The sequence below is a fragment of the Melozone crissalis genome, unplaced genomic scaffold, assembly GCF_028551555.1.
Source record: "Melozone crissalis strain CALT ecotype California unplaced genomic scaffold, PUWL_Pcris_2 ptg000012l_1, whole genome shotgun sequence".
NCBI classification, from domain to species: domain Eukaryota; kingdom Metazoa; phylum Chordata; class Aves; order Passeriformes; family Passerellidae; genus Melozone; species Melozone crissalis.
Genome location: NW_026535790.1, coordinates 11,150,329 through 11,177,593, shown reverse-complemented (window position 1 = coordinate 11,177,593; position 27,265 = coordinate 11,150,329). Strand labels below are relative to the sequence as shown.

Here is a 27,265-nt window from a genome sequence, read left to right as displayed (position 1 = left end):
ATATATGTAGGGTAAACGAACTGATCCATGGGGAGTAATCTTTTGGCTATGTGCAGTGGTTACTGCAATGAATGTGTTACAAGATATCTTAGATTCTTAAAAGCTGTGTTTTCTTAGGGATGCCAGAGGTGTGGGTTATTTTATTGTGTTGTTCTGAGAACCAAGAGAATTTCTGCAGGAAGCCGATTGTGGCAGCACAAAGGAAAGGAAGTTGTCAGGATGTGGCCAATGTTTGCATTGATCTCCAGGTGCACTGTTACTCTGCCTCATTAACTGCAGGATTCTTTATTCTGAAAAAAGGCAGGGTATGTGCCTTTTAGCTTTCATTCCCAACCAACTTCATGCTGATGAAAAATGAGATTTTAATAATGGCAAATTAAGGCCTGGAAATTTGACATCCAAGTCATGCAATTTGTTATGTTTTGATTCAGTGATGCCACATAGGTTTAGCTTTGTCTATAAAAGGTTTTGATCAAGAAAGCAAATAAAAAATCACACCTTTTATTGACCATGTACACTTGAACACTTTTTATTGAGAATGTATTATGAGTCAATACTTCCTTTATGAAGCTTTCCGTAAAGTCCATTTCTGTAGTATTTTGACATGATATTGGAGTCCACAGCTCTTCATTGTAATAGAACCAGGAATTTTCTAGTGGCTGATCACCTTCTTTCATTAACTGAAATTAAATCTTCAGAGACAACAAAATTTGATTCTGAAATGTAAACTTTTGAAACTAGGACCTCTACTAAGTTGGTCAACAAGAACCTGTCTTGAGCTAGCTGTGTTAATAACTCAGATAGAAGCAGAACATGACATTTGTGTTAGTTGATTGATTTGACTTAATTAGCGGTTCAGCAAGAGGGCTGTAAGTCATAAATCAATTCAAATATTAAGTTTAATTTTGTGAGAAAATAACACTGTTAATAATGGCACTTAACTAGTGCTTACTTTCTAGTACACATTATATACATACAGAAGAATACAGTACACCTTCCTGTTCAGAGGTTTACATTTAAATGACACACTTTTAGAAATAATTTAATAAACTCTTTGCAGATTCTTTTTACATCAGTAGGCTGATTTTTATCTTGCATATATACAGTATTTTTATTCATATCTATTTAAATGTGTAATAGATAAGCCCCTATTTACAGTCACCAGCAACCTTCAGGTATTTGAAATGGAAAGGCCCCATTCTCAAGAACTTTGTGTATTAAATGTTTGTCCATAAAAGTTCTTCCTAATTTATGATACCTTGTATTTCCTTAAGTATTTTACTGTACTTGCTTCTCTGCTGTTCTTTATATAAGTACTGCAAAGCTCTCTCTTTTTGGGATGCTGCTCTTTCAGAGATACCAGATGAGGGTGCTGCAGTTAAGTTCAGAATTCTCTTAGGAGAACAGCAGCAAGGCAGATCCACAGCACAGTTTCTTTGAGGCAACTAAGAAATCAAATTAACTTTTCTAAGAGGTTGAGTGGATAGCAGTCTTGTTCATTAAATTATCCAAGTTTTTGTATCTATGATTGCCATCACATTTAGTGTTTATCAAGGATACAGACAAACATCCATAGCTCTGTTGCAGTAAAAAAGATTAGGAAAAAATCAGATCGGATGCCCCATGGGTAAGTTCCATAAAAATCTGTCTTTATACATCTCTTCAATAGCAGCTTCCATTTTACTACATAAATTTGTAATGTTGAATCACTGAGTAAGATTTGGATCATCATAAAGCAGTCAGTGTGATGAAGTAAACACGAGCATTGAATGGTACCAGGTGTGCAAGGCAAGCAGGGATGGGAGAGAAATGAGTTAAATAAATTGTGCAGAGAAGTGAAAAATGATGAAGAGAAATGAGACAAGAGCCATGACCTGAAACTGAGAATTTAACACTGAGAGAAAGGAACAGAAATAAAGGCAACAATTCTTTTAGAGACAGAAATCAGATGTCTTAAGAGAAGGAGGAAATGGAAGTAAGGAAGCAACATGGAAGTTGAAATTGCACTTAAAGTTGCCTGCTCAGCTGCACTGTTCTGGCAGTGTCCCAGTTCTGAAAGCCTCTATTCACATTAGATAAGCCAGTTCCTCCCTGCTGGAACTCCTCCTGCATAATGGCACAGAATTTCTTTAACAGATTTTACGTGAGAGATTTCATGTGGCGCATTAAGAAACCGAATTTTCCTCAGATGGGAAGGAGGAGTCTGTTTGCTTGACAGCTGTAAGGAAAGATTTTGTTCTTAAGCACTTCTGTGGGGAAGTGAGCTTGAGTGCTCACGATGTGTAGAAATTCACAGAAAATCTCTCAAGGTGGGCAAACCCAAGAAAGCAGCCAGTGTCATGTGTGTCAGCAGAGAAGCACTAAATGAGTGAGTTGGACACAGCAATGAGGAACAGCTTAAGTTCTTAATGTGGTTTTCATCAACAGGCTAAAACTGAAAACACCACAGAAATAGATTATTTACTCTGTAGGCTTTAAGGGTTAAAAATATCCAATAAAATATGAAAAGCTCTTAAAAAAAGCAAAGGTTAATGGAAAGTCTTCCACCAGGATGTTGATAACTTAGAGATGATTGTATATAAATAAGATAAGCAAAGATGACTAAAGGAAGAAATTGCTTGATGGAAAAAGATCTGAAAGGTCTGTTCCTCAGAAAGTTCTTTTCACAGAACTTCAGTATGTGTCTCTGCTGACAGACTAGGGCCAGTCACCAGACAAGATTGTGCTCTAAGCAATGGGAAGGGTTCAGTTCTGCTCTTGCTCCATGTTTTTTTCTATACCAGAAGCTTGAAAAGTCACATTTTTTAATGATGTCATGTGGAATTTGAGTTGTGCTGTAACAGATTAATCAATAAAATGACACTGTAGCATGAATCAAGTGACAAAAATGTCTTGAGGCCCTACACCAGTGGGAGAACATCAGCTCCACTTGCACCCCCCTCCTATCCCCCGTCATTAATGCAACAGCAGCACAAGAACAGGTAGATTTTGGGTCAGTGCTTTGTAGCTTGTTGTTTATGTGCTTCCTGCAGCATGTCTGTGTTTCTCATGTATTTTGTATAATCAGTCAAATTCTTTACTTTGTATCCAACAATCCCAATGGAAGGCTTTTTTGAGAGGTCAGCAAAGAGCTGATGCTGACTGGGATCCCTATATTGAGGAAATTTATATGGTTTCCAAACCTCCAGTGATATCCTAGATTAAAGAGAGTTTAATTTATTTGTTGCAAACATATCCCTTGAAAATACAAAATGTTAATCATAAACATATTTATTTTTTAAGATAATTACTCTTGTTACATGAACATATGTGGACCATAACACTTAGCCAGACAATCTTTGCTAGTTAAATTCTGATTTAACTTTGTAAACCACTGTGTCCTTCATTTTAGTATTTGGAACAAACATCTCTGAGTTCCATCAGAATTAGTTAATAAATATTTCTGAATTCCTGAAATGTTTTAGGATACAAACAAAGCACTGGAAAATTAAAACACATTTTTTGTTATTTGTTGTAGCTAAAAGAAAAAATCACTTTACCATAAATGTTAAAACAGGTTAGTTTGTGTGAGAAAACAATTTCTGAAAAAAGTAAATTAGGCTTCTTTTAGAGGGGGAAATCAGTGATGGAGAAAGAAATTAAATAATTTAATTTATAATTAACATTTACTATTTGGACATGTATAATTGAGTCATATGATCTTCAGTAAAGATCAACTATATAATCTTCATTGAAAAATTCTCTTTACTTCATCAAGGATAGCACTATCACTTCTTTGTACAGAAAACAAGGTAATACCTTTTTCTATACAAGATACAAGGTGCCATGTCTTCAGTCAAGACTTCAATAAACTGCTTAGTGATTTCTTCAGAGAGGAAGATCAGAGCCATGAAAACAGAGTTTATCTTCTGTCAGCAGTTCAGTGCACTGAAGGTATCTGATGTCACAGGTAATGCAGCACACAGGCCAGAGCCTCACACCACTTCAGCAAACAACTACTGGAAAATTAAGACTGTTGCATTCAACTGCAATGGAAGCTCCTTCCAGCCTCTTGGTTGGGACTCTCACACGTCTCTGAGTGCCAACACAGCAGCGTCACAGTCCCAGCACTGAGCAGCCAGTGCTGCAGTCTCAGAGCACCAGGGGTTTGTCACACCTATGTCATGACCTGCTGTACCACTGTGCGCTCGTGAGAACACCCCTGGTTCCCACAGTGTATCTTTTTAAGCAAACGGCGTAATTTGTTGGGAAAGTTTTTGTTGATGTATCTGTAGAGCAGAGGCATGACAAAGCTGCTGGAGAAAGCCAGGAATTTTGACAGAATCGTGGCAAAGTGTAATATCTGAATGGAATTTACATCTGGAATTCTTCCTCGTAGGTTAGTAAACGTGCTTACCAAGAGAATAACGTAATAGGGTGTCCAGAGGGTGAACTGTGTGCAGACTGTGGCAATCAGCAGCCTGTGCACTGAGGGATCCAGGCGCCCAGCGTCCTGATCCAGCGGCGTGGCCTCCTTGCGGATCCGCAGGATCAGCGTCAGCGCGTAGAGCACGGCGATGGCGGGAACGACGTACCCGATGAACACCATGATGGCGTCCGCCGCCTCCTGGTTCTGCATCTTGGAGCACTCGATTATCTTGGTGGACACGTGGTTGCAGACGTAGAACAGGAGAGATGAAAAGCTTGTGAGCATGGCCCCGCCCCAGATGAACCCACACACGTGTTTGGTGTTGTACACACTGGACATGTAAGTCCTGGGCAGGGCGCGTTCGATGTAGTAGTCCAGACTGAGCAGTGTGGTAGAGTACATGGTAACCAACGACGAGACGTTGAATAAAATAAGGAAGGTGATATAAACTTCATTGTTGGAATTCCAGATGGCCCATTTTGTATTGGCAAGACCCAGCAGGTACATTGGTGCCAGAGTGTTGATGATGAGGCCGGCAATGGCAATGTTGACAAAGTAAACATCTGGCATAGTCATAGTAGCTTTGTTGTAGAGGTTAACTACGACCAGCAGGCCATTGTAACAAAGGCCAATTGGGAAACATATAATGAGGTAGAGAAGGGAAAAGATGGAAAGCACAAGGTCGAAGTCATGGCAGAGATGCTGGTCCTCACTGTTCTCAGTACTGTTGATTAAGGCTTCACAGCTCCACATAGTGATTTTAGCTTTTGTGTCTTCTTTGCTGGTTACCAGCTTTTCTGTAGAGAGAAAAAGAGTGAAAGTGTTGTTAAAATATTACATCGGAAATGAAATGCAAAGTACTGTGAAGAAAACATTTTGAACTTCAAGATTGTACGTATCACATAACTGATGTTGTTAGTCTAGAAGAAAGTAAACCATTATTCAAAATTTCATTAGACTAATACATGTTCTGCAGTTTTGATTTAAATGAAACTAGTGGCAAATTAGTTGATATAGGACACTCAACAGAAGGAAATTGTAAGCTATCATTAAGTATTGATGTATATATGAATACTAATGCAATTTTTTGAAAACTGTCAAACAGTACCTTGTATATAGCTAAAAGTACATAAGGGTAACTACTGAAGAGTGGAAGGATATAAACTGAAGCACAAATCTTCACAGTCTGATGGCAAATAGAGATCTCCTAACATCTTAAATAAGCTTTACCTTAAAAAAAAGTTTCTTAGGAGGCACATGTAAGGCAGTATGGTGGATGTGTATTGGATCATTGATAAAACAGACAAAGACTAGAGGATACTGGGAAATGAGGTGTAAGGGGGGGGGGGGGTTGGTTTTGTTGTGGTTTTTTTTTTTTTTTTAAATAGGTCAGTTTCTATTCAGACTCCCAACCTTATAACCATTTAGTTTCAAAAAAACAATGGACCTCTGTAGTCCGGGGAACCTAATATCAGGGCAGCCTGACTTTCCAAAAGGCAAGAATCAGCTATCATTTCCTCTCAAAATAGCTCAAATTCTTTAAAAAGTATGCTACTATCAGCAGTTGTGGCCGAGCCATCTTTGCTTTATCGTCACTGGAGATAGCATTTTAACTGAAACCGAGTGAACTTCAAAGCAATTGTGCAAAGTTTGTTTTCCAAAATGCAGGAATGAGAAATAATCTCTGAAGTGCAACTCAAAACAGGCAGAGCCTTAAAATTGTGGTTGTTAGCGATGGCATTTGAGGGGCAGTGCAGAGCTGGTGCAGCAGGTGATTCCCCGTGTCACGTACTCTGCCTGTCACACACTGCCGTGGTTTTGTGTGCTCCTCCGTCAGCACCTATAGCAAAGTGTAAGCACTCATACCTGGATTCTTTCCAGAGGGAGAGCAAGATTTAATCAATCCACAGTAAACATTGTGCAATGAAAATGAATGCTACTAGACAACATGCTGTACTCCATGAACCAGATGGCTAAATTATACTGTGTGGGGTCTGTGAGCATACAGTACGTGACTGCATCTCCCTGGTGCTAATCCTCTGACTCTTCAGCCATAGTACAAAACTTGTCCCAAAATTGTGTCAACTTCCCTGTGTTATTTCCCACTGCAGTTGTTTTGTGTGCATTTTTCTTCTAAATAACATAAGCTGAGCCAAAAGTCAGGCTAAAAATACAGTCATTTTAGCTGGGCAAGCAAATATTTATTCCACTGTCCCATGTTGGATTTCCTCAGAGAAGTGGTTTCTGTGGCAGCACCAGAAGTTCTATTGTTTTCAAAGGTTGTTTTCACCTTTGTGGGAAAACTTGACTTTTTTTGGTTCATTTTCTCACATCAGTTCTTCAGCTATACTGTTGTGTTGAGTGGACCATATCATATCTTTATGTTGTCTATCTATCCTCATTCTATTTTTGAGCACCGATAACAACCCCATTTGTTTTCAGGAAGCATCTGTTGGCTTAAGATTTTAAGAAAGAAAAAGAAAAGCTGAGCTGTTTTTTTCGCAGTTGAAGGGAACCAAAACTACATCTCATTGAACTGTTATGACTTGATTCAAGCCAAGCAGCAGACTGGAACTAGATATTGCAAATATATGCATTCTGGTGAGTGCAAAGGTGACTAAGCACAGGCATGGGTACAATCACGTAATTCCATTATGTAGGTTTATCCTTAAGCATGTAGCTTTGATTACTCCAGACGGAATTACATCAGCCACTGAATAACTTGCCTGTATATTGTCTCAGAAGATCAACAGTGTTTGCTACCTGGCTTTGTATTTTACAGAGCAGGGGGATGTCTGGTTTCACAAATGGTTTTAGTCATTACCCTTATTCTTTCTTTACGTCCTCCAAGCGTGGTTAAACACTACAGTTCTGTTTTAATGACAGAAATGGCAGGCCATTCATTCTGTTAAACAGTAATCTTAGGAAAGTGACAACATTTACCTCTGAAATGAGCAAAAATAAACCCCAAAACTAAAACATGTTCTCGGAAAACCTTCTTGATGACTTTCAAGCTCCCAGGTGAGGTATTTCTGCGGCTGCAGCCCCAATCCCCGGTGCTGAATGCTGACTTACCAGCGAAGCAAGCACTGACCCTGTTCTCTGTGCCGTGCAGGCCCCGCTCACATTCCGGCCCCGGCCGTGCCTTTTGTCGCTGCCAGGGCGGCTCTGCCGTGCCGGGCTCGCTCCCCGGGGTCACCGTGCGGAGCCCGCTCCGGCTCCCCGGCAGCGCTGCAGCCCCAGGTCCCCGATGTTGCATAAGTGCTGGCTGCAGCAGCCTCTTGTTTACAGTGCCCCGGCTGCGGCGGCCCCGGCTCTGCCCGGATCCTCCGTTCTCACCCCGGGATCGCGCTGGATCCCCGCCCGCCCGCCGGGGCAGCGGCACCGCGCGTCCCGCCCGCAGCCTCGCAGCCTCTCACCTTTAGTTGCCGTGAGCCGCTGCCCCCCGCCGCCCTCCCGAGGCACCGAGCCGGCCGCCAGGCCCCGGCGTGGCTCTGCCGGGGGTCATGGTGCTGGCCCGGCACCGCGCTGGGAGCCGCTGCCGGCGCTGCACTTGTTTTGCCTCCCTAAGTTACTCACAAGTTTCTGCTTGGCTTGGCAGGCGCCTGGCCCCTCCCTTCCCCTGTTTACAGCCAGTTTCAAGAAGTGAGAGGTTGTGCTCGGAGCTGTTGAATCCAGCTCGCTTTGTAGTCCCTGGGTTTCGGATTTGCTGCTTAAAATCCATGGGGCGTGCAGGTTTGTTATGGTTTTGTCATCGGTGCTGGGGTTCTGCAGGGCTGCTGCAGAGCCCGTGCCATTCCCTGCAAGCGCAGTCAACAGCCTTCACTCAAGAGCGTGCGTTTATTTTTAACTCGGGATGAGAATATGTAGCTTTGAGGTTTCATTTTCATAGCCTATATATCCTGAACAATCACTATTTAAAAATTCCTGTACTACAAAGTGGACAGGTGCTTGTGGTACTGGCAAACATAAGCCAGCTTTTAAAACCAGGTAGGAAGAAAAGTTTCTGAGCGTTTACTTTGAATATGGAGATTGCCTTGGTGTTGTGAAAAGGTGTTACAACATAACCCTCATTTTGCGATGGTGTTACGAGTTCCATTCTGCTTCCTTTTTAAAAAAAGTTGATTAATCTCAAGGATATTTGCATGTCACTTGCAGTTAATAGATGTGAATGCTTATATTTAATACAACTTTAAAATGGATCACTTCTTGAAAGAGCTTTTGAACTGCAGATTGATAATTTATCCCATAATGAATTTTTTCCTGTGGTTGTTCTGTTGTTTATATGGAAGCTCCTCAGACTAATGAAAAGGGATTACCTTTGAAGTATGTTTCCAACTGATATCACCAACCCAAACAGAAAGCTGCCTTTTTCAAAATAATTTGTCTTATATTTAGAAATTCTGAAGCTTTATTCCATAGCAAATAAACACCAATGTAGTATCCCTTATTGCCTTATTGGAAAAATAAGCAGCTGTATATGAAATAAATACTGGAAAAACACGAAAGCTGAGATTAGCTCAGTTGTTTAGAGCATGATGCTAACACCAACATTGTGGGTTTGATCTCCATATGGACCAGATTTTTGTGGGTCCCTTCCAACTCTTGAGTATCCTGTGAAGTCTAAAAATGGTCATCCTGCTTGTCTTGAGTTACTCAATCTGACCACAGTTTGTATGTAAATGTTCATTACAAATTTTGTAAAACCACTGCAGCTCCCAAAAGCAGAAAATTCCCCCATTCCTGTTTGATAGATAGTCCACAGACAGAATTTTGTGTGTGCTGTGGATAACTTCATGTTACAAACTGTGGCATCACATTTTTGGTGCTTCAGAACTTAGAAGGACTTTAATCATCCTAAGGTCACCAGGGGAACAGCAAAGTAAGAAAGGTATTCGTGTAGAAGCACTTTTAGAGTGCTCATACTTGGCCAAAAGCCAGTTTCCTTACACTCCATTAAAGCTGAAGGTGGTTTTATTTAGATAACAATGTCCATGAAGTACTTAAGAAAAAACTTCTTGCAACACAGCACAAGAAGCTGACAGCACTTGGTGGCAAAGATTATTTTAGAAAAGAGCCATAAAATGAACTCTAAATAATGAGGGAAAAAATGAAGTTCTGCTCAGTTGTCTTAGAGTCCATAGCTGCAGTCAGGCTTTTTCAGACATTTCCATTCATAATGCAGCACTAAGTTGCAGAGCAGGTTGGGTAAGAGTTTGAAGCGTGACCATTCTATGCTTGGATTGTTTTATTTGACTTAAAAAACCAACCCTTCATCCAGCTGCAGCATTGTCTCTTTTCTCTGCAGATTTTTTTGTTTATACAACACATGGTTTGTCTGCTTGCTCTATTATCATCTATGTGTGACGTAGCTCTTACCTCTTTTTCTGATCTCTCAGTGTGTTTTCACAAGCTGTGGTATCATTATAAACTAATAGCTAGTAAAGTACATAGCTAATAAAGCTGTTGCCAGCAAGGTCTCTGAACATGCCAAACACTTGTACCTTTGTCACGTCCTCTTGAGTTCCCACAGGATCTCAGTTCCTACACACTGAAACCCTGTGCTGCCTAGGGGAGGGCTGGGCCCTACACAGAGCTTTGCTGGGCAGCACACATTTCCTTCAGATCTAGACTGAGCAAACTAAAAATCACGGCCAGAAGTGCTGTATGTCTATATAAACCATAGCTTAGTAGATTGTCAGCTCCTCATCAGGGTTTGAAAGGTGCTTTCTGAAAGGGACATGCTGAATATTACTTACGGATTAATTCTTAAAACTTTAAATAATGGATGACCAATTTGTTTGAAAATTAGAAAGCTACAATTAGTTGTACATCCAGGAGAGCACATTGAATTCTCAAGTGCTGGGGAGTGAAGTGTCACATTGCTGTTCCCTCTCAGTCTGGGTAACATGACATTTCTTTAGGTTTACTAGCTTATACACATACCATAGGGATTAGCAAATGACTTCTAGGCTGGATATACAAAAAAGTAAAACTAAATAGCTCAGGTTAGATGTGAGGGGGGAAATGCAGCGCTGCAAGCAAATAGGAATATACTTTTCTCATGCAGTTGCTGAGTTGCTACTGTTTATAATGTAATGATACAGCTCAGATAAAATGCTTTTAACATGAGTGGAGAAGAAAATCCTGCTTGATACTGGGGGCTGGGCTGAAAAACAGGCCCCTTCCAACCCTGTCATTTGTCTTTGTGGTGCAACCATTGACCAGTTTGGCAGGGGAAGTTCATAATTGATACTGGTTCCATTTATAATGTGGTTAATTCATTGCAGTGTAAGGTGAAAGAAGGCACGATCAAACAAGGATAATTGATACAGAGTAGCACTGAATGTAGTAAGCCTATGTTGGATATTTTAAAAAGTATAAATCAAAAAGCAAGAGCAGGTCAGTTGAAAGAGAGGGAACAAGGGGTTTGCCACTCATGGCCAGTCAGCTCATGGAAGAGTAGTCACCCAGCATTCTGGTCCTGCTGATTTCACCCTTCATTAGGCTCAGGTTTTGGTTTTCTAAACCCTTTCCCTTTGCTATATAATTTGCTTTAATAGCAGCATAGCAATAATTAATAATTAAAATAAACCCAAGATTCTTCACTTACATGACCGAACTCTTGCTTCCTTCTTGATTCTGCACAATTTGAGTGCTGTGAACCCATTTCCAGCTCTATAGGTAATTGCCTTCCTTTGGACTAATGTTTTTCCTTTTACATTCCTTCTCTCCATGCATAAATTCTCATGTACATTTCCCGATTTCTTAATTTAGTTTCCTATCTGCCTGGACAATGTTTTCCTCTTTATCTCTCCCTGATGACTCCCTTACAATTAACACTGCACCTCCCATCATTATTTGCTCATATGACACACACACAGTATCCCATCCAAATGATGACAGGGCTTCCAAGCATGGCATGCTTTCACTTCTACTTTGTGACTTTTCTGTGGGATATGTCATGCTGTCCTTTGGTATTTTGGATCAGCAGTAAAGATTACATTCTCAAGAACTGTAGGGAGTGCATTTCTGTTGCACATGGCATGAGTACAGAGATACCCATGTTCCTGAAATTGGTCTTGGCATTTTGCATTGGTCCCCCTTAGATGTTGCTCACTCTGCTTCTCCAGAAATTCTGAATATATGTTGTCTTCAGAGCTCCTTCCTGTGGGTGGGTGACCTTTGTTATTGTTCCACAGATGTTGGCAACCCCTGCCTCATTTGTTTATCCTCTCATTCTGTAAGCACCATCTTTGTGGTAAATCATTTGCATAGCAGCTACCTGGTAATTCAGATCCCACTAGTGCCATGATAATCTGCTTACTGCCCTGGCAATCTGTTAAATAGATGCTTTTTCCATCCTGTTTTGACCTTTTGTTGCTGTTATTTATCATTGTTATTATTAAATATATAAATAATATGTACAATTATTAATGTAATTATTAGCAATGTCATTTGCACATTGGGTTTCTGTTTAGATTGTTCAGCTCTTTGGGAATCTGAGTTCATATAAGGCCATGTCAAAAGTAACTCTGCAAATTGCTGCCATGGGTCACTAAGCATCAAGAAATTAGTTCAGATGGGCTTTTTGTTAGGAAGAAGGAAGAAAACTGGATTTTAGGGTATGGCAACTATTTTTTTAAGATGTGCATATTCTCTAATAGGTGAGAACTGCAGGACTTTCTTTTGTTTTTAGAGTTCATAGAAGGTTGCTCAAAACAACGTGTGTATTCATCAGAAATGAATAATTGTATTTGCTTTTGTTTCTCTTTCTCCCTCTCAATTTCTAAGCAGCTTAAAGCTTATGAGAACAGATAATTTACTCCAATAAAGGAAGATAAAAAAGATCAGCTACTCTGGGAACCATAATCAAAACTGCTAAATGGTGTGTTTAAGAGCCCTTTAGATCTGTTGGAGAGTGGCAGTGTTGTGGTGCTCTGGAAGGTTGTAAAAACCACCAACCATGGGGCAGAAGTTCTGTGGAGAGGAGATAGCCCAGCGCTGCAGCCCCTAAAGATTTTTATGGAAGGAGTCCCTTGCTCAGACACAGATGCTATCTGCCAGGCACATCTGCCACTCCAGATAAATCCTGCCTTTTTGTGCTGTTCATTTCTTTGCAGTGCAGCCTCTGTGGCAGCTGGGTTGCAGTGGCTGTGCCCTCCTGGCAGCTGCTGGGGATCAGCTGCACTGGAGGCTCTGCACGGGTTAACTCCATAAACTCAGCCTTGTTTTGTTAAGTTCTCCCTGTCCCAGCATGGATGAGTGGCACTGATGGTGCTGCTCCACCCCTTCCTGACTTAGCTTTATCACCGAATTCTGGAACAGCTTCTATATGGAAAACATGACATATTGTTTCTTTTTTAATGTTTCTGTGCAGCGAGAAAGAATGCACTACAGAGTGAACAGTGCAGCTTTTAATACTTAAAGATTTCATCACTGCAAAAAAATGAAATACCTTAGTTTTTGTTAGTTCTACAGGTGAGGATTCCATCAGGCAGAATGAATTTACACAGTGATTACCTGTATTCATCTATCTACAGGCCTCAGCTGCCAGGGATCCTGACATGAGAGACAATTTGGAGATGCTCTAATACCCACTAGATAATGCTTTTTAGAAAGATTAAGCTATATGCAAAACAAAACCTGAGTAATTTTCCTAGTATTCCTATTCACTTCCAGGAACTTATGGCGTATTAAATAACAGGAATAATTAGAATGAATGCAATATTAGAAAATCAGCTTACGTAAGGTGCTTCCAGTTCTGGACTTTATAAAGTTGACCAGTTGGAATACAAGAAGTGACAGCTTTTAAGCATCAGCAGAGTAGATGGCGCCATTCAGAGTGCTGAACAGCCAGTTAGCATTGCTGCAGCTCTGCTCCATGTTTTCAGAGCACTTTGTAGCTGATTTTGATGTAGCTACCCCACTTTAAAACTACATAGCAGCAACCTTAAATAGCATTCAGTGTCAAGATAACTGAAAGTTGTTAGGTATATGTATTAATTCTTTTAACTGCTTCACTGAAAACAAACTTCTAAAAAAATTTAACCTTTGTGAGAATTTTCAGTGTGCTTCTAATTGGTGAGCCAGAGAAACCAAAATAATTAATTAAAAAATAGAGAAAATTTCAGTTTCTGAGAGAGCACACAAGCAAGTAATTTCCTTCAGTTTAAAACTGCATGTAAGTTGCAGATTATTTTAGTATGAAGTACTGCAACTCAGTGGATTTACCAAGGGGTACAGACACCTTCAGAAGGCATCTTTATTGTTGTGATGTTGATGTTCAGAGCAACTGGGACTTTATCCCACAGTTTTTAATCAAACTATTTCATTCATTTATTCTGACTTAAGGAACTTAATAGACTCAGTGGATGATTTCTTTAATAAATTTTTCATAACTTGCAATCACGGATGTTTAAATATAAGGAGTTTTGCCCCCAGTACCTACAGCCACTTAAACTGTAGAGCAACAGGTCAGTTCAGACTGGTTTGTGGGAAAAAATTCATGGAACTTACTTGTTCCTGTTTTTTATGTAAAGATCATCATATTGTAGAAACTTCTGCAGAGTCCTTTGTAATATATGACATAATATAAAAAAACAGTTTTATGGTAAAATTTGTTTAGGTAATAAGTGCAAACAGGTCATTTGCACCTTACAAGATTAAGATAGCAGGTGCCTGGGCCTCTGTATTTCCAGCACTTTGGAATTGCCCAGGTTGCAGGTAAGGAATGTTTGTACTTGTGGTTCATGTAAATCAGCATCATTCCAGTAAAAAAGGCAGATTCTCGCCAATCAAAATTCATGCAAATTATGGCAATTCTGGGCTTTGCTGACTGAATTTATTCCAGGAAGAGAGTGTCAAAGGTGCACGGCCCGTGCTGGAATTGCTGTGTAAATGAGTTGGTCCGGTGAGCTGGCAGGGTGGAAACTGCAGCTCTTATCTTGCCCCGCTGTTTGTCAGCTTCACCCGTGCTCAGGGCTTGTGGCAGGGAGCTCTGCTGAAATTTGGCAGTACAGAAACATTCCCCAGAGGTCTTTTGGTGCCAGTTGCAGAGCCTGGCAGGAGGCACAGATGGTACTTTTCCTGGAAACTATAACATAATGCTGTTTCCTATCAGACGCACTGGTGAAAGCTGACTCGGTGACTTAATCAACCAGAGCATCACGTTGGCTGGGGAGGAAACTCTTGTGGAACAGACCCTGACCACAGGGACCAGGTTTCCAGTAAAAGCAGAAATACTGACATAGTTCCTTATCAGATAGCATATAGAAGAATTGTAAAACTAGTCTGAGTTTGAAGGGGAAAATCAGCCCTGAATTGTACTAAGGCTGAAATGACTTCAAAATTTGTCACATCCGCTGGAGATAAACATATCTTTCTGTTAATTGCTGGCAAGTCTGAGACATCTTGTTCCTGACACTCCTGTGGCTTTTAATTTTCACGGCTTGGTGAAGGAAATAGCATTTTCTAGCTGCCTTCTGGATGAACTTGCATAATTACTGATTACATCTTATTCCATTTATAATGTGTGAATAAAATACTATAAATTTACATTCCAGGGGGTCTAGTATAATATTAATGCTGATCTAAGTTTGGTTATTATTAGATGGCAAGATTTAGAATAAGAATTTTCATTTACCAGGGGCTTGAGGCATCTTTCTGATATGAATGAGTTCTGATTTGTCCACTTATTGCTTGCCATGTGCCACTCTCCACTCCACCTTATCAGTGACTGGGAGCTTTTATCCCTTAGTCATCAAAATGTTCTACCAATAAACCCAATTTCTTGTAAGACTCCCCACTGCAGCTGTATGTATATATCAAACTTCACAATAACCCTTAAGCACATTCTGTTCTGGGATGCTGACAAATAGTTTGACAGGTTTGAGTATTTGATTTCATTTGAGTCCTTGGCCATCCTTCCACAGACCTGTGGCTGGGGATGCTTCCTTAGATACTCTTAATGGGTATTGTTTTTCCAGGGCAACATGAGGCTGGACAAATGTTTCCAAGAGCAAAAAAAAAAAAACACCCCAAAGTAATTTTGTGGGAAGAAATGTGAAAAGGAGTCTGAGACCTCTGTAAACCTGGACTCTTTAAACCTAAAGCCTCCCATTACAAAAACATCTGTGAAGTCACACCTGGAGTCTGCTACCAGTACCCATCTGCTGCCCACACTGCATCCATTCCATGGTATTTTGGAAAGCCATGGTTAGGATTTGTACAAATTCCTGAAACTAGAGCCACGTTAATGACATGGAAATAAGTATTAGTGCTTACTAAGTGCAGTGTATCCATTCACATGCCATACAACAATTAACTCTCTAAAAATTTGAACAGACTTTTTGTAGAGATTTCTTAGTGTCCTTCATAGGTAACCAGCTGTTTTTAGTAAGTCTTACTTCAGGAAGCAAAAATAACTTCTGTAGCACCTTTGTTACTGCAGGAGCCCTGATATATTAGGTTTGCGTGGCAAGTTTTATTTCTCATTACCCTACTTTAATTTGATTGTTAATGAATTCATTTTTCTGTAAGTTGAGTCTGTTTTGTTTAGGATGGTAATGGGAGAGTGATCTCTCCCCCTCCTTCTTTCAACCCACAAGCCTTGAGTTCTATTTTTTCTCCCTGTCCAGCTGTGGAGGGGAGTGAAGGGGGGTGAGAGTGTGGCTCTGCTGGGTACCTGGTGCCCAGCTGAGGTCAGCCCACCACAGAAATAAATGTATAATCTGCTTCCTCCTGTGCTAATGGGTGGAAGCCTGAGGAGTAATTAGTTTGTCAGAGAGCCAGTTTCTTACTAATGATTGATAAATGGTTGTTTTGACAGAGCCCACACAGGCACTGGGTGCTGAGAACAGTAAAGCACAGTTTGTAGGGAGGCCACTGGAGCCTGCTGGTCTGTCTTCACCTAAATGAGCTCTACTTGTTGTGGCTGTTGTGGAAGATATGCAGAATATTCTGATAGCCTCTTATCTGATGTTCAGATCCTGCATGCAGGAGTTCAGACTAATCAGTCTGATGTGCTAATCACAAACATTGATGTTTACATGAATCACTTTGACCAGACATTTGATTAACTTTGTTGCATCACTTCAGAATCAGTCTGACTTGTGTAGAAATCCATGGAATTCTGCTCAGACTTAAATGATGGAGCCAATCAAACCCATACCAGATATGATGCTGGCATGACAAATAGGGTGCTGCCTTTTATGCTGCTTTAGCATTTCTATCAGAACAAAGTTAAGTTCAGCTGACAGAGCCCTAAGGGAGAGTAGGTGTTCTGCTACATACAGTAGAAACCAGATTTGCAAAAATCACTGTGATTAGTGAAGTTAAAAATGCTTATGGAGGCTAAAAGGACAGCGGTCATTCTGCTTATTCAAAGCGTCTGCTGAAAGCAGTTAGGAAATTTTTGGTCCTTTGAAGTTTGCCTTTGGCTTACCTGCTTTTATAATATAAATGGAAATGCAACTTAATTGTGATTAATTAGTTAATTAGTTACCGCTGTGTCTATCTGCTTTGCAGTAATATTTCACAGTATGGTTTGCTGCACGTTCATTACTATCCTATGAATAAAAGATTCATAAGGATCTCAATTTCACAGAAAACTTTTTTTTCTCTCTTAAAGACTACTTAGATTAACTTTTGATCAATTCCTCTGCTATACTTCTTCTGTAATACTTCTAGATTAAATATACAGAAACATAAAGATCTTGTATATTCAGAGCAATAAATAAAAAAAATTAAAGCACATAGTTATTGCCTAAAGAAACAGTGAGAAATCTAGCCTAATGTGCATGAAAATTGATATGCACAAGAAAAGCAACTATAACTTTGTTTTGGCCAGCCAGATAAAAGTGGGAGTGTGGCAAATTCAAACAGTGATGTTTTCCCTAAAGAACTGTTATCTGAAACCCAAACATTGTTTTCTGATGACGGCATGATGCAAGGATTAGATGAATTTATGTAAATTCTTTCTAGGCTCTTAAAAACCAAAAGCAATCTAAAAGGAGAACTGTTTAAAATCTCACCTGGGAGGCACTGCCTTGCTGTCGCAGAAGCATTTTGCCCATCAAGCCAGTCCCTTTAGTGAGTGAGCTCAGCAGAGAGTGCAGTGTCTGGTTTCTGGGGCAGAGCAAGCCCTGCGAGCCGCTGTGGCCGCGGTGCCCCCGGCGTGGCGCTGGACACTGTGGGCACATGTGACTGCCCTGCACATACGTGCTCATAATCCCCTAAGCTGCAGCCACACGCTCTCATTGGAGCTCTGGCACCACCAGCGCCTGATCCTGCCCTGGGCACGGTGCTGTGTACCCTGCCCCTGGTTGTGAAAGGGTTTTGGAAAGGACAGAGGGAAAGGACACGCTGCGGTTCGGGGAACAGTTCAGCCCTTGGTGTTGTTACGTAACGGGAGACAAACAGCGGCTGCATCAAACCCAGAGAGCTTTGGTACAGGAAAAGAATGTGACCATCAGAGCAGCTACTCTGTGCACATTAACAGAGTCATGGCCAGAATGAGCCAGGCTGACAAAAATATTATGTTAGTGAGGTGTGATTTTCTTCAGAGCTGCTCATCACAGCTGTGTGTGCTGGGAGTCTCATCCCCCCCACCTCAGAAACACAATGCAACATCCTGCAACATCCACTTGGCCTCTGGAGATTTACACAGTAACCAACATTAGACTTGAAAAAGAGCCAATGTGAGCTTTAAAAAATACTGTAAACCTCAGAATTCTTTTATGCATTCAGAAGAAACATTTTAATTGGGGGGGAAAAGAATCATGTAAGGAAAATGGTGCTGCTCTATCATCCGACTTTAATGACGTGGTAGGTAAATGTAAATTCTTTGCATTTGAATAAAAAGCCTGTAACATCATGATTCCGTCTGTTTAGCTTGAATACAAATAGTCCTTAAATAATTTGCCTTTTTAAACTGTGGTGAAGAAATAATTTATGTGTTTTCCTTCCTCCCCAAAGCGGTAAAGTTGAATACATGATTTTACTTACTAACCATAGAGGAGTTGACCCATAAAATGAATGAAGAACTTGTGGATCTTCTTTAGTGTATGTAATAAAAATGTATTTTGTTGTTCTATATCATTAGTTGCTTATTTTTAATTTTGCAGTTTCTTAGAAGCTAAACTTCACAACAGGACTCCGAGATGGGCTCTAAGGTTAACACCTGAGAATGTTCTAAGTGTTGGTATTCATCATTTAAGTATTTGCTTAGTTCAGTTATTTTTTGTTCCCTTTGGCTAAGCTTCTATTGTTTATATTAAAGTTAACCCCCCCCAAATCTCTATTTACAATGTCTATCACACAGCAGCTCTGCTAGTAGGTCCCCTGTAAGTATTTTCCATTAGATTTTCCATTGTTGGAGATTGGTCAAATTGTTAAATAAACAAGCACTTCTTTAATCTCTGAAGTAATATTTCTTTGAGGAGACAGTGTGGGGCAGCCCAGGATTATGACTTTTCCTTTTTTTATGCTTGTAATATTTCATACTTATCACTCATTTGGTTAAGCCGTTATGTATGGTTTGTATTTTGAAACACAGAGAAGAAAACCCAAGCTGTGTTGTTGATTTATATTTGATAATACCAGTGACAGTTGGGCATGGAATTGAAGGGGAAGTGTGCTTTCCTTTTGAAATTCAGCCCTCATAAACTTTAGCATATCAGCTTTTTGCAGGACAGAAATGCAGAGATTGGGAGATGGAATAGCACTCCTTTGGTCTCCAGGGAGAGCAGGGGGTAATAATGTGGCTCCTTCGAGTCTGCTGCTCTCCTGGTTTTATAGAGGCAACTGCTTGCTCTCATAGGCCCTGCCAGTCCATCACTTCTTTCAGGCTGCAGTGCCCACAACCTAATACTTTTTCCATTTTCCTGGCTGGGTTTGTCCAGCAGACTTTCTGCAAGGTTTGCTGGAGTGTAGAGATACAGAATCCCTGCCGCAATGATGCTTGTAACTGTGTAAATGTGTAACTACAGCTTGTAGTCACAAGTGGTAGTTGATCACCTGGAGTTACTTGGGGAACTTGTGGGGAAGAGATTGTTGTGCTTTGACCATAAAGCACATTTCAACAATATCCATACTTATAGAACTTTTCCAGATATTTCTTGTGTTTTCTGGCCTCCCCAGAGCAGTAAAGTGTAAGATATGCTTCTACTTATCAGCTATAAAGGAGATTAACCCTAAAATGAATGAAGAATCCATGGGTAGATCTATGGATGGGCTTTTGTGCTGAGACTTGGTCCTGGCCACACAGCTGCAAGGGGACTGAGGGAAATGTTGAGGTTTACTTTAGTGACTTATTTTTTAACTCTGCCTCATTGCAAAGTCAGCAAGCACAAACCTCAGTGAAGGTAGAGCCTCTTCTGTGACCTGCCAGGTAAATTAGCTCAGACCTAAAGCACCTTTAAGCACAAGCCAGATATTTTTGCTGTGCACATGGCAGAGGTTCAGCTGGACAGGTGTCTGGTGTGAGCATGAAACACAGAGAACATGATGCAGTTTTTCTTTGTGTCCACTAAACAGCAGGGATCACAGAAACCTTGGAGGCCTCCTCACAAGATTAATTTTCAGATACGGTGTACTGTTCAATATTTTTGGGTTGATTCATACACTGAATTAAATATGGCAGTTCCCTGTCCACCTTGCCCCAATTATGTCTCTCATGGCTGATTGTTCTATAAAGTTAATGCACAGCCCTGAAGTTCATAATTACAGGTAACCTTGGTAATATGAAAATGGGATATGAACAGTGCAGGTTTTTCTTTACAGAATAATCTGCGCGTGATTCAGATGTTCAAGTCATTATATGTCTAAGGTGCTGATGTCCCTAACATGCTGCTACATCTGATAGACAATTCTAGTAGTAGTTTTTACTTACAGAAGCTAAATAAGACCAAAACAAAGTTCTGTGCAATTTTGTTCAACATTATAATGACTTTTAGAAGTTCACCTTCCAGGACTGCTCTGTGCAGTATCTTAGACAGTTTCAGTGATTCAGGTGGATTAAACAAATCACAAGGTTAAAGTGAAAGTAGTTATTCAGGACTGTGGTTGCCAGAGCATTATTTTTATGAGCTGAAGTGGTTTCATTGAAGCATCACTATAATATTAGTGAATTAGTGTGTGTTTCAGCCCTTCATACCCATGTGCAGAGTTGTCTATAAAAAGTGGTTATTCATTTAAAGGATTATCACAAATATTCCTCAGTATACTTTTATCTTAAGCTGGTACCTTCTTCAAAGGAATGCAAGCAGTTGGTGGTTCATGATAGAGAGACTGAGCAAAGATCTCCTGGTTCATTGCACAGACTGAAGCCAATCCCCACTGACATTCCTTCTCATTTTCAGTATTACTGTTTCAAGTGTAAAGCAAGGTGTAGTATTAATGGGATTCATTCAAGACTGTTTATTTCTGTTTCATCTTAGTCTGAATATTCAGCAAGTTCATATTTGGTCATAACAAGTCTGAAAATGCTTTGGTAATTACATAAAAAAATGAAAGTGAATGTGCAAATCAGCTGAGGTAAGCAAGACTTATTTGCACATTTTAGATTAGTTGCTTTAGCACTGCCTTTTATATGAGCACAGCTTTGAGTCCCTTTCGTTTTTCATCTGCTACAGTATTTCAGGTTGCAAGAACTTTGATGGAAAGCTTTAAAAAGGCGACCACAACTGTACCAGTGCTGCAACCCCATTAATCATACATTCATTCCTCAGAACCAGCGTCTCTGGTTTGAGGAATTCACCCAGCTCTCCCTGAGGGCCGTTCCAGATGAGCTCTGGTGAAACTGCCTGTGGAAGCTGGATGTTTCATAGCTAGGCACAGCTTCTTTTCTGCTGAGGGCCACCAGAAAGCGAGTGGTGCCTTTTGGTGTCCAGTGACAAGAAAGCTCATCCTGAGGGGCACTGCAGTGCTCTGTGCAGCTGAGGCAGCTCAGGGTTACCCTCCTTGTGCCAGCTCCATCATTACAGGATTGGGAATCTCCTCCTTTACAGCTCCTTTCTCTGCTGACATGACCCAGGATCCTCATGTGATTTTTAGTGGAAATCCCTCACACCTGCTAACCCTGCTAATTCATAGAAGCTTTCCCAAAGTATTCCAAGCTTGTGGTTCATGTCAGTAGCATGCCTTTTACTTTATTTAGAAAAGACCATGATTCTGTTTCAAAAACATGATTCTGTGCCAAAAACCTGATAGCTGCATATCAATAGGAGTGGTAATAATAGGCAAGTCAGGAGTATCTGTCTTTTCTGTCTTTTCTATTCAGCAGGTTTTTTAACTTGAGTTCCTTTATATCTGACCCTGATTGGTGTGGCCAAACTGCTGAAATTCTGTTAGGTCACTGCTTGTGTGGATGTGTTAGAGATATTCTTTGGTGTGTCCATGTGCATCTTTTGTCTCTGCATACTTTGGCTAATTTTATTAACTACTGTTTGAAAATGTCATTAGACATCAGATCAGTTTATTTAGCTATTGTGGGCTAATCCAAACATACAGGATATAATACACAGCTCCTGACCTTTTCCTGTTACCAGCCTTGCAGCAGCTCTTTCCTCTGCAGACCTCAGGTGGTGGAAGGGCTTTAACCCTCTGGGTGTGTTTTGTGAAGCTCACAGGACAGGCTGAAGGCACTGCAGCTCACTTTGCAGCACAGGAGAGGGAGGAGAAAGCACAAGCAAAGGAAAAAGTCCAGGGTATTACTGTCCTCCTTAATAAATTCTTGGCTGCAGTCTCCCCGCCCTTCAACCCTTTAAAGAAGTTGTAAAGCACCAAGTTTGCAAGCTCCAGACTGTGGTAGTGAGTAGGATTTCACAGTCAGCTGACCATGAAGTGCTACCAGCTTCTAAAATCTGCCTGACTGCGCATTACTTCTTGAAGCCTTCCAGATTTTGGAGAATATTATTGGTCAATAATCTTTGAAGTTGAGGTTGAAGATTGAGGAGTTAAAACATAATTTCCTCTAGCTGTTCATTTTACCATTGCCCCTTTTGATCTATGCTCATGCGAAAAAACAATTTATGAATGAATCTCTACCCCAAGAGATATTTTGATGGCATAAATCTATTGTATTTATTGTTCATAGCAAATTTTAAAGGGAAGAAAAAAACAGGAAGAATGCAATGAAAATGTTGACCTTAATGAATGAAAATTGGACTGTTTGTACTATGAGAAAATGAGATAATTATGGCTATAAAATCCCATGCTCAAAGAATGAAAATAAACAACATTCACAGTGTGTGGAAATGGGAGTGAGCCATTATGGTAAGATGGATTCACTGAGATCTTTTCTGCATAGTAATTCTTCATAATGTGGGATTTCTTTTTGGTTTTTTTTTGTTTTTTTTTTTTTTTAATTTAAGGACTAAAGCCATCTTGGAGAATGTTCCTGGAGTTTGGCACTGGTGAAAGAGATTGGTTTAGAAACATTTCACACCAGGAAAATATTTGGAAACCAGTAATATGGTGTTTGGCCACTACAATTATAAGCAGCAATAGATGCAATTTTTGTTATATTAGAGCCATTTGGCAGGTTAGTGGTTCATTTATCTGTTACCAAAGATTTCCTAGCCAGGAAATCTACTCTGCATAAATTCCATATTTTATACTGAGTCTTCTTTTGATGGGGAAAAAGTGATTAAAAAACAGCATGTCAAAACAAAGGGTTAAATCATCAGTTAAATACAGCACAGTAACACTGCAAAGTTTGACTGTTTCTGGATTTTAGAATGAATTTTCCTTTAAGCAGTAGCTAAATGATTTCCTTAGATTGTTCGTGTGTTGCACGAACCAGATCAGATCAGTCTTAAAGTTCACAATTTTCCCCAGAGTGTCTGAAATCCTACTACAAAGAGTCCTTTCGTCTTAAGAGTCTGACACCAAGTAGAAATAAAAGGCTGAAATAATAACACCACTAACTTGGTTTAATTAATTGTATGTTTCTGTACTTAAGCTTGAAGGGTGGAAAGTATTTCTTTAAAGGCTACCTACAAAACTGGTGAATGAGCAGCCACTCAGGGTGCCACTTCAAAGAGAAACACCCAAAAGAGCAACAGAAGGGAAGCTGCTTTTGAATTCTCTGAGTTCCTCCTGGCAGCCCAGGGCTTGCAAAGGATAACAACCCAGAAATGGTTGTTTTCTTTTGTGTTAGTTACATAACCAGCTCCCAGCAAATAAAGCTGGAGGTGGAGCAGCCATACAAAGCCCCACTTGGTAACCTGTGCCTGCCATAGCTGCACAAAAGAATCTCACCTGAATTTAGGCATTTTTCCTTCCTGGCTAAGGGAGATTCCTTACACTGCCTGCAGCCAGCTTGATAAAATTCAGGAGCCATGTGTAACTCTTGGTTGCACTGGATATTTTGTAATTTGAGCCTTCATGGTTACTCCAGATTTGTACCTTATTGCTGAAGCAGTCAAATCTTGTTTTCTACCATTTTTTATTTTTCAGATTTCTCTAGATGCAATATTGTAATAAAGTAAAGAAGTAGGGAAAAGGGAAAGCTGGTTTACACAAAAGACTCAGTCTTCCCTTTAGGATCAGTTGAAACTCCAAAGATTGTGCTTTCATGTTAACCATCCTGTGCCACTTTAAACTCTGCCTTTGCAGCCGTGCTGTGGCTGCCCTAAAGCAGCATTTGGGATGTAGGCTGGTATTTCACTGCTGCAGATGACACCCTGGCTGGTCAGCAGCCTTTGTTCTGATCTTTGTGCCCTGCTCGTCCTGCATCCCCCTGACTGCAGCTGGTGGATCCTGGCTCTGCCTCCCCCACAGCTCTGGAATGGCCTGCTCCTGGTTTGGGACTTCAGCTTGTGATTTACTGGTTATAAAATCCCAGGATTACAGGTGTGCTCCTTTACTGTCCTCAGGTGTCAGCTATAACACTGCTGCCAAGATGTCCTGGTGCCCTCGTGTTTAAAGGGTGATTAGGAGACCAGCCTGAGAATAGCTGTAACTGATGAAAGGATTGAGAGAATTTATACATTTGGCAGTTCTAACCATTTTTTACACTTACTTTATAGACCTGGAAAAGAGGGACTTGCAATAAATACGAAATTCTAAAATGTCAACTATGCCAAACTTCTACAAATTTTATTATCATTACCTCTGTGAGAATTAAAAGTCAGTTCATGTACTCCAGAGCAGCAAATATTGTCAGACAATGTGTAATGGAAATTTCTGAGAGCCAATATTTAACATCCTGAAATGAGAAACATCCAGGATAACTTTTGAAATCACTTGAATTCACTATATATTACAACAAAATATGAAGGTAAATATTAAGGTATTTTCATCAGATGGCTTTAAATTAATCTTTGAATTTTCTTTAAAAAAAAGAAATGAAGAATCTTTGAGTAATGGTAAAACAGGGTGCCACTCATATTGCTCTCACTCTGAAGTATGACATAGAGAAAAATTACTTGGAAGTAGTTCCATTTCCATGTTTAAACTCTTTGTTATTTGAGTCTAGAATGCTCTTAAATTAACTGGTTTAGGCCTTGATACTGCAATTTAACTCTGGGTAGTTAGATGCATAAACAAAGAGGCACAGCAAAACCCCACTGAAATGAACACATCTTGTGTGGCCCGGGGCTCTGTCTCATGGGGCCGTTTGCTGGGGGTTTGTTTATTTTTTAAGTGTTCTAAAATGTTTCCCAAGTAAGTATGTGACGTTCCATAAATGACAGATCAGTAGCAGCAAACTTCAAACCCTCTTACAAAGTAGCTTTTCTTGGCTTTGTTTAGGAAAGTCTCTTTGATTCTGCTTGTATTTAATGTGCTGCTGGGTAACTGTGGAACATACATCTTCTTAAACCAAATTCAGAGGGTACCATGAACTGACACCTGCTTAAGTCTTTAATTAAAAGTGGTTTAATCTCTAACAATCTCTATGTACATAAGCAGAAAGTATCTGTGTTTCATGTGTACTTTGAACTGCCATTCATTTAGAAATCAAAGATTTGTAAATTGAAACACAGTATGCCAGACATGATGATGTTTGACTGGAATCTCTTCTTGTTGGCATAGACTGGATTTCCTGGTGCTGTCAGCCCCCAGGAATACATTCTTATTAAAAATTACAGAGAGAAGGAAAAATATAGAAGGAAGGCTGTCTTAAAAACGTGTATGTATCATCTGTATAAAAATATATTTAAAACAGGCAAACAAACACCTACAGTGGGATCTGTAGTGGAGAATTGCCAGTGGGATCAGACTTTTGTAGCTGAGTATCTTGCAGGTGAGTGTTACAGGAGCCTCTTCTACACCAACTGTAGGTTTTTGGGTAGCAGATTTTTTTTTTAACAATAGCCTCTAAAGTAGTAGTTGCCCATGGAGCTGCATGCATGTAATGGGTTTATGACTGGCCTTCACTGAAGAATTTAAACTTAAAAGCTTGTCTTGCTGTAGCTGATATCTTATTCAATATATCCTTTCTGGTCTTATACACAGTCTCTAAGATTAGTGTGGTTGAGTATATTGAAAGTAATAAAAAACAGACACAGAAAAATTGTTGCATGTTTAAAGAAAAAAATCATAAAATGAAAGAGGAAGTGCATCATTTATTATAACACCATGTAGACTAATGAAAAACATACTGCAGGCTGGAAATTTGTTAAGAGCTGAACTCAAAAAGTTTCCACTCCCAAAAAATGCCTTGGGGCCTCCAGCTGTAAGCCTGTGGGTAAAGAGGCCCTATGGTAAACTGACATAAAAAATAAGTACTCCATAAACAGTCAGCTCCTGTTTCACAATAGTTGGAAAGATATTTTTAAGAAGTATTACTATTGATGCTGACTGTACTTTATCAAAGTAAAGGGAGGCAGTGCATTTAACTAGAATGTTAAACTGGGAGTTGGGCACTGGGCACCAAAATGTTTATTGTACATAGGAGAACATGAAAAAGATGAGGTGACCTGCTGAGAGTAACAGAATGGCAGCTGGTACTGGCAGAGCTGGAATTAACATTAAACAATTTCTAGCTTCTCATCCTTTGCTCGTTAGACTGGGCTGTACAAGTCCTCTGTTCCTCTGCATGCTGAACAGGTGCCACCCCTTGTACCCAAGAATGTTCTTTTGTTGTCTGCAAATACCCCCTGAGAGTTTTGGTGGTGTTTCCACCATAAGTGCTCACATGAATGGAATTAATTGGCCTCTTGAAGAAGACAAGATGAAGTTTTCTGTCTGTCCTTTAAATCTAAACAGATTAAGTTTAGATTAGAAGTCTTTCCTAAAGGTGCATCTTCCCTGCTGAGCCAACCAGGGCTTTGCCTTTCCCTTTCTCCCTGCTCAGCCCTTGTTAATGACACTCATTCCCAGGGGCTGTGGGCTTCCAAGGCAAGTTAAACCCTCAGGATGCTCTCCCAGGAAGGCTTTGCAGCCTCCATTCCTGCTTCACATGCCTTGGGAAGCAGTTTGCTGCCAAGAAGTAATCCCAATTAAACCTTCTGATGTGTCTCTAGGCTGTTTCTCCAGAGGTTTCCCTGCCTGGCAAAGAGCCCTGGAGTGCATCAAGGACGATGGGACACTTCCACACAGTCTAGATTTCACAAACTTAGTAAATTGAATGTAACTTTATCAGACAGTTTAGGTGGCAGCTTTGTGATCTTTGAGAAGGACAATCTGAGAGTTAATACCATTTATCTTAGCTATGTCTTCAGTCTTGATAATCCAGTACCTTTTTACCGAAATAAGTATCAGGTCTATAAATCCCAGTTTTGGTAAATATTTTCACAGTTTTACATTGATGAAATAAGCATGCACAGTAATAATCACACTGTATTGCTACAGCTCTACTTACATGAGATGCAGCCCAGGAGAATGTCAGTCTGAGATGGAGCCACTGGG

At 40.2% G+C, this 27,265-nt stretch overlaps 1 protein-coding gene across 2 annotated transcripts; it reads right to left on the bottom strand.

Moving 5' to 3' along the window:
* Nucleotides 1-518: 518 nt before the first annotated feature.
* Nucleotides 519-27,265, bottom strand: GPR146 (G protein-coupled receptor 146). 2 transcript variants are annotated; one of them, XM_054270681.1, is made up of 2 exons: nt 27,219-27,265; nt 519-5,205 (listed from the first exon to the last, which is right to left on the bottom strand). In XM_054270681.1, the coding sequence occupies exon 2, from the start codon at nt 5,159-5,161 to the stop codon at nt 4,157-4,159; it is 1,005 nt and encodes a 334-aa protein (XP_054126656.1). In that variant the 5' UTR covers nt 5,162-5,205; nt 27,219-27,265; the 3' UTR covers nt 519-4,156. The 2 variants fall into 2 exon arrangements, with proteins under 2 accessions (XP_054126656.1, XP_054126657.1); XM_054270682.1 differs by lacking the exon at nt 27,219-27,265 and adding an exon at nt 7,828-7,871.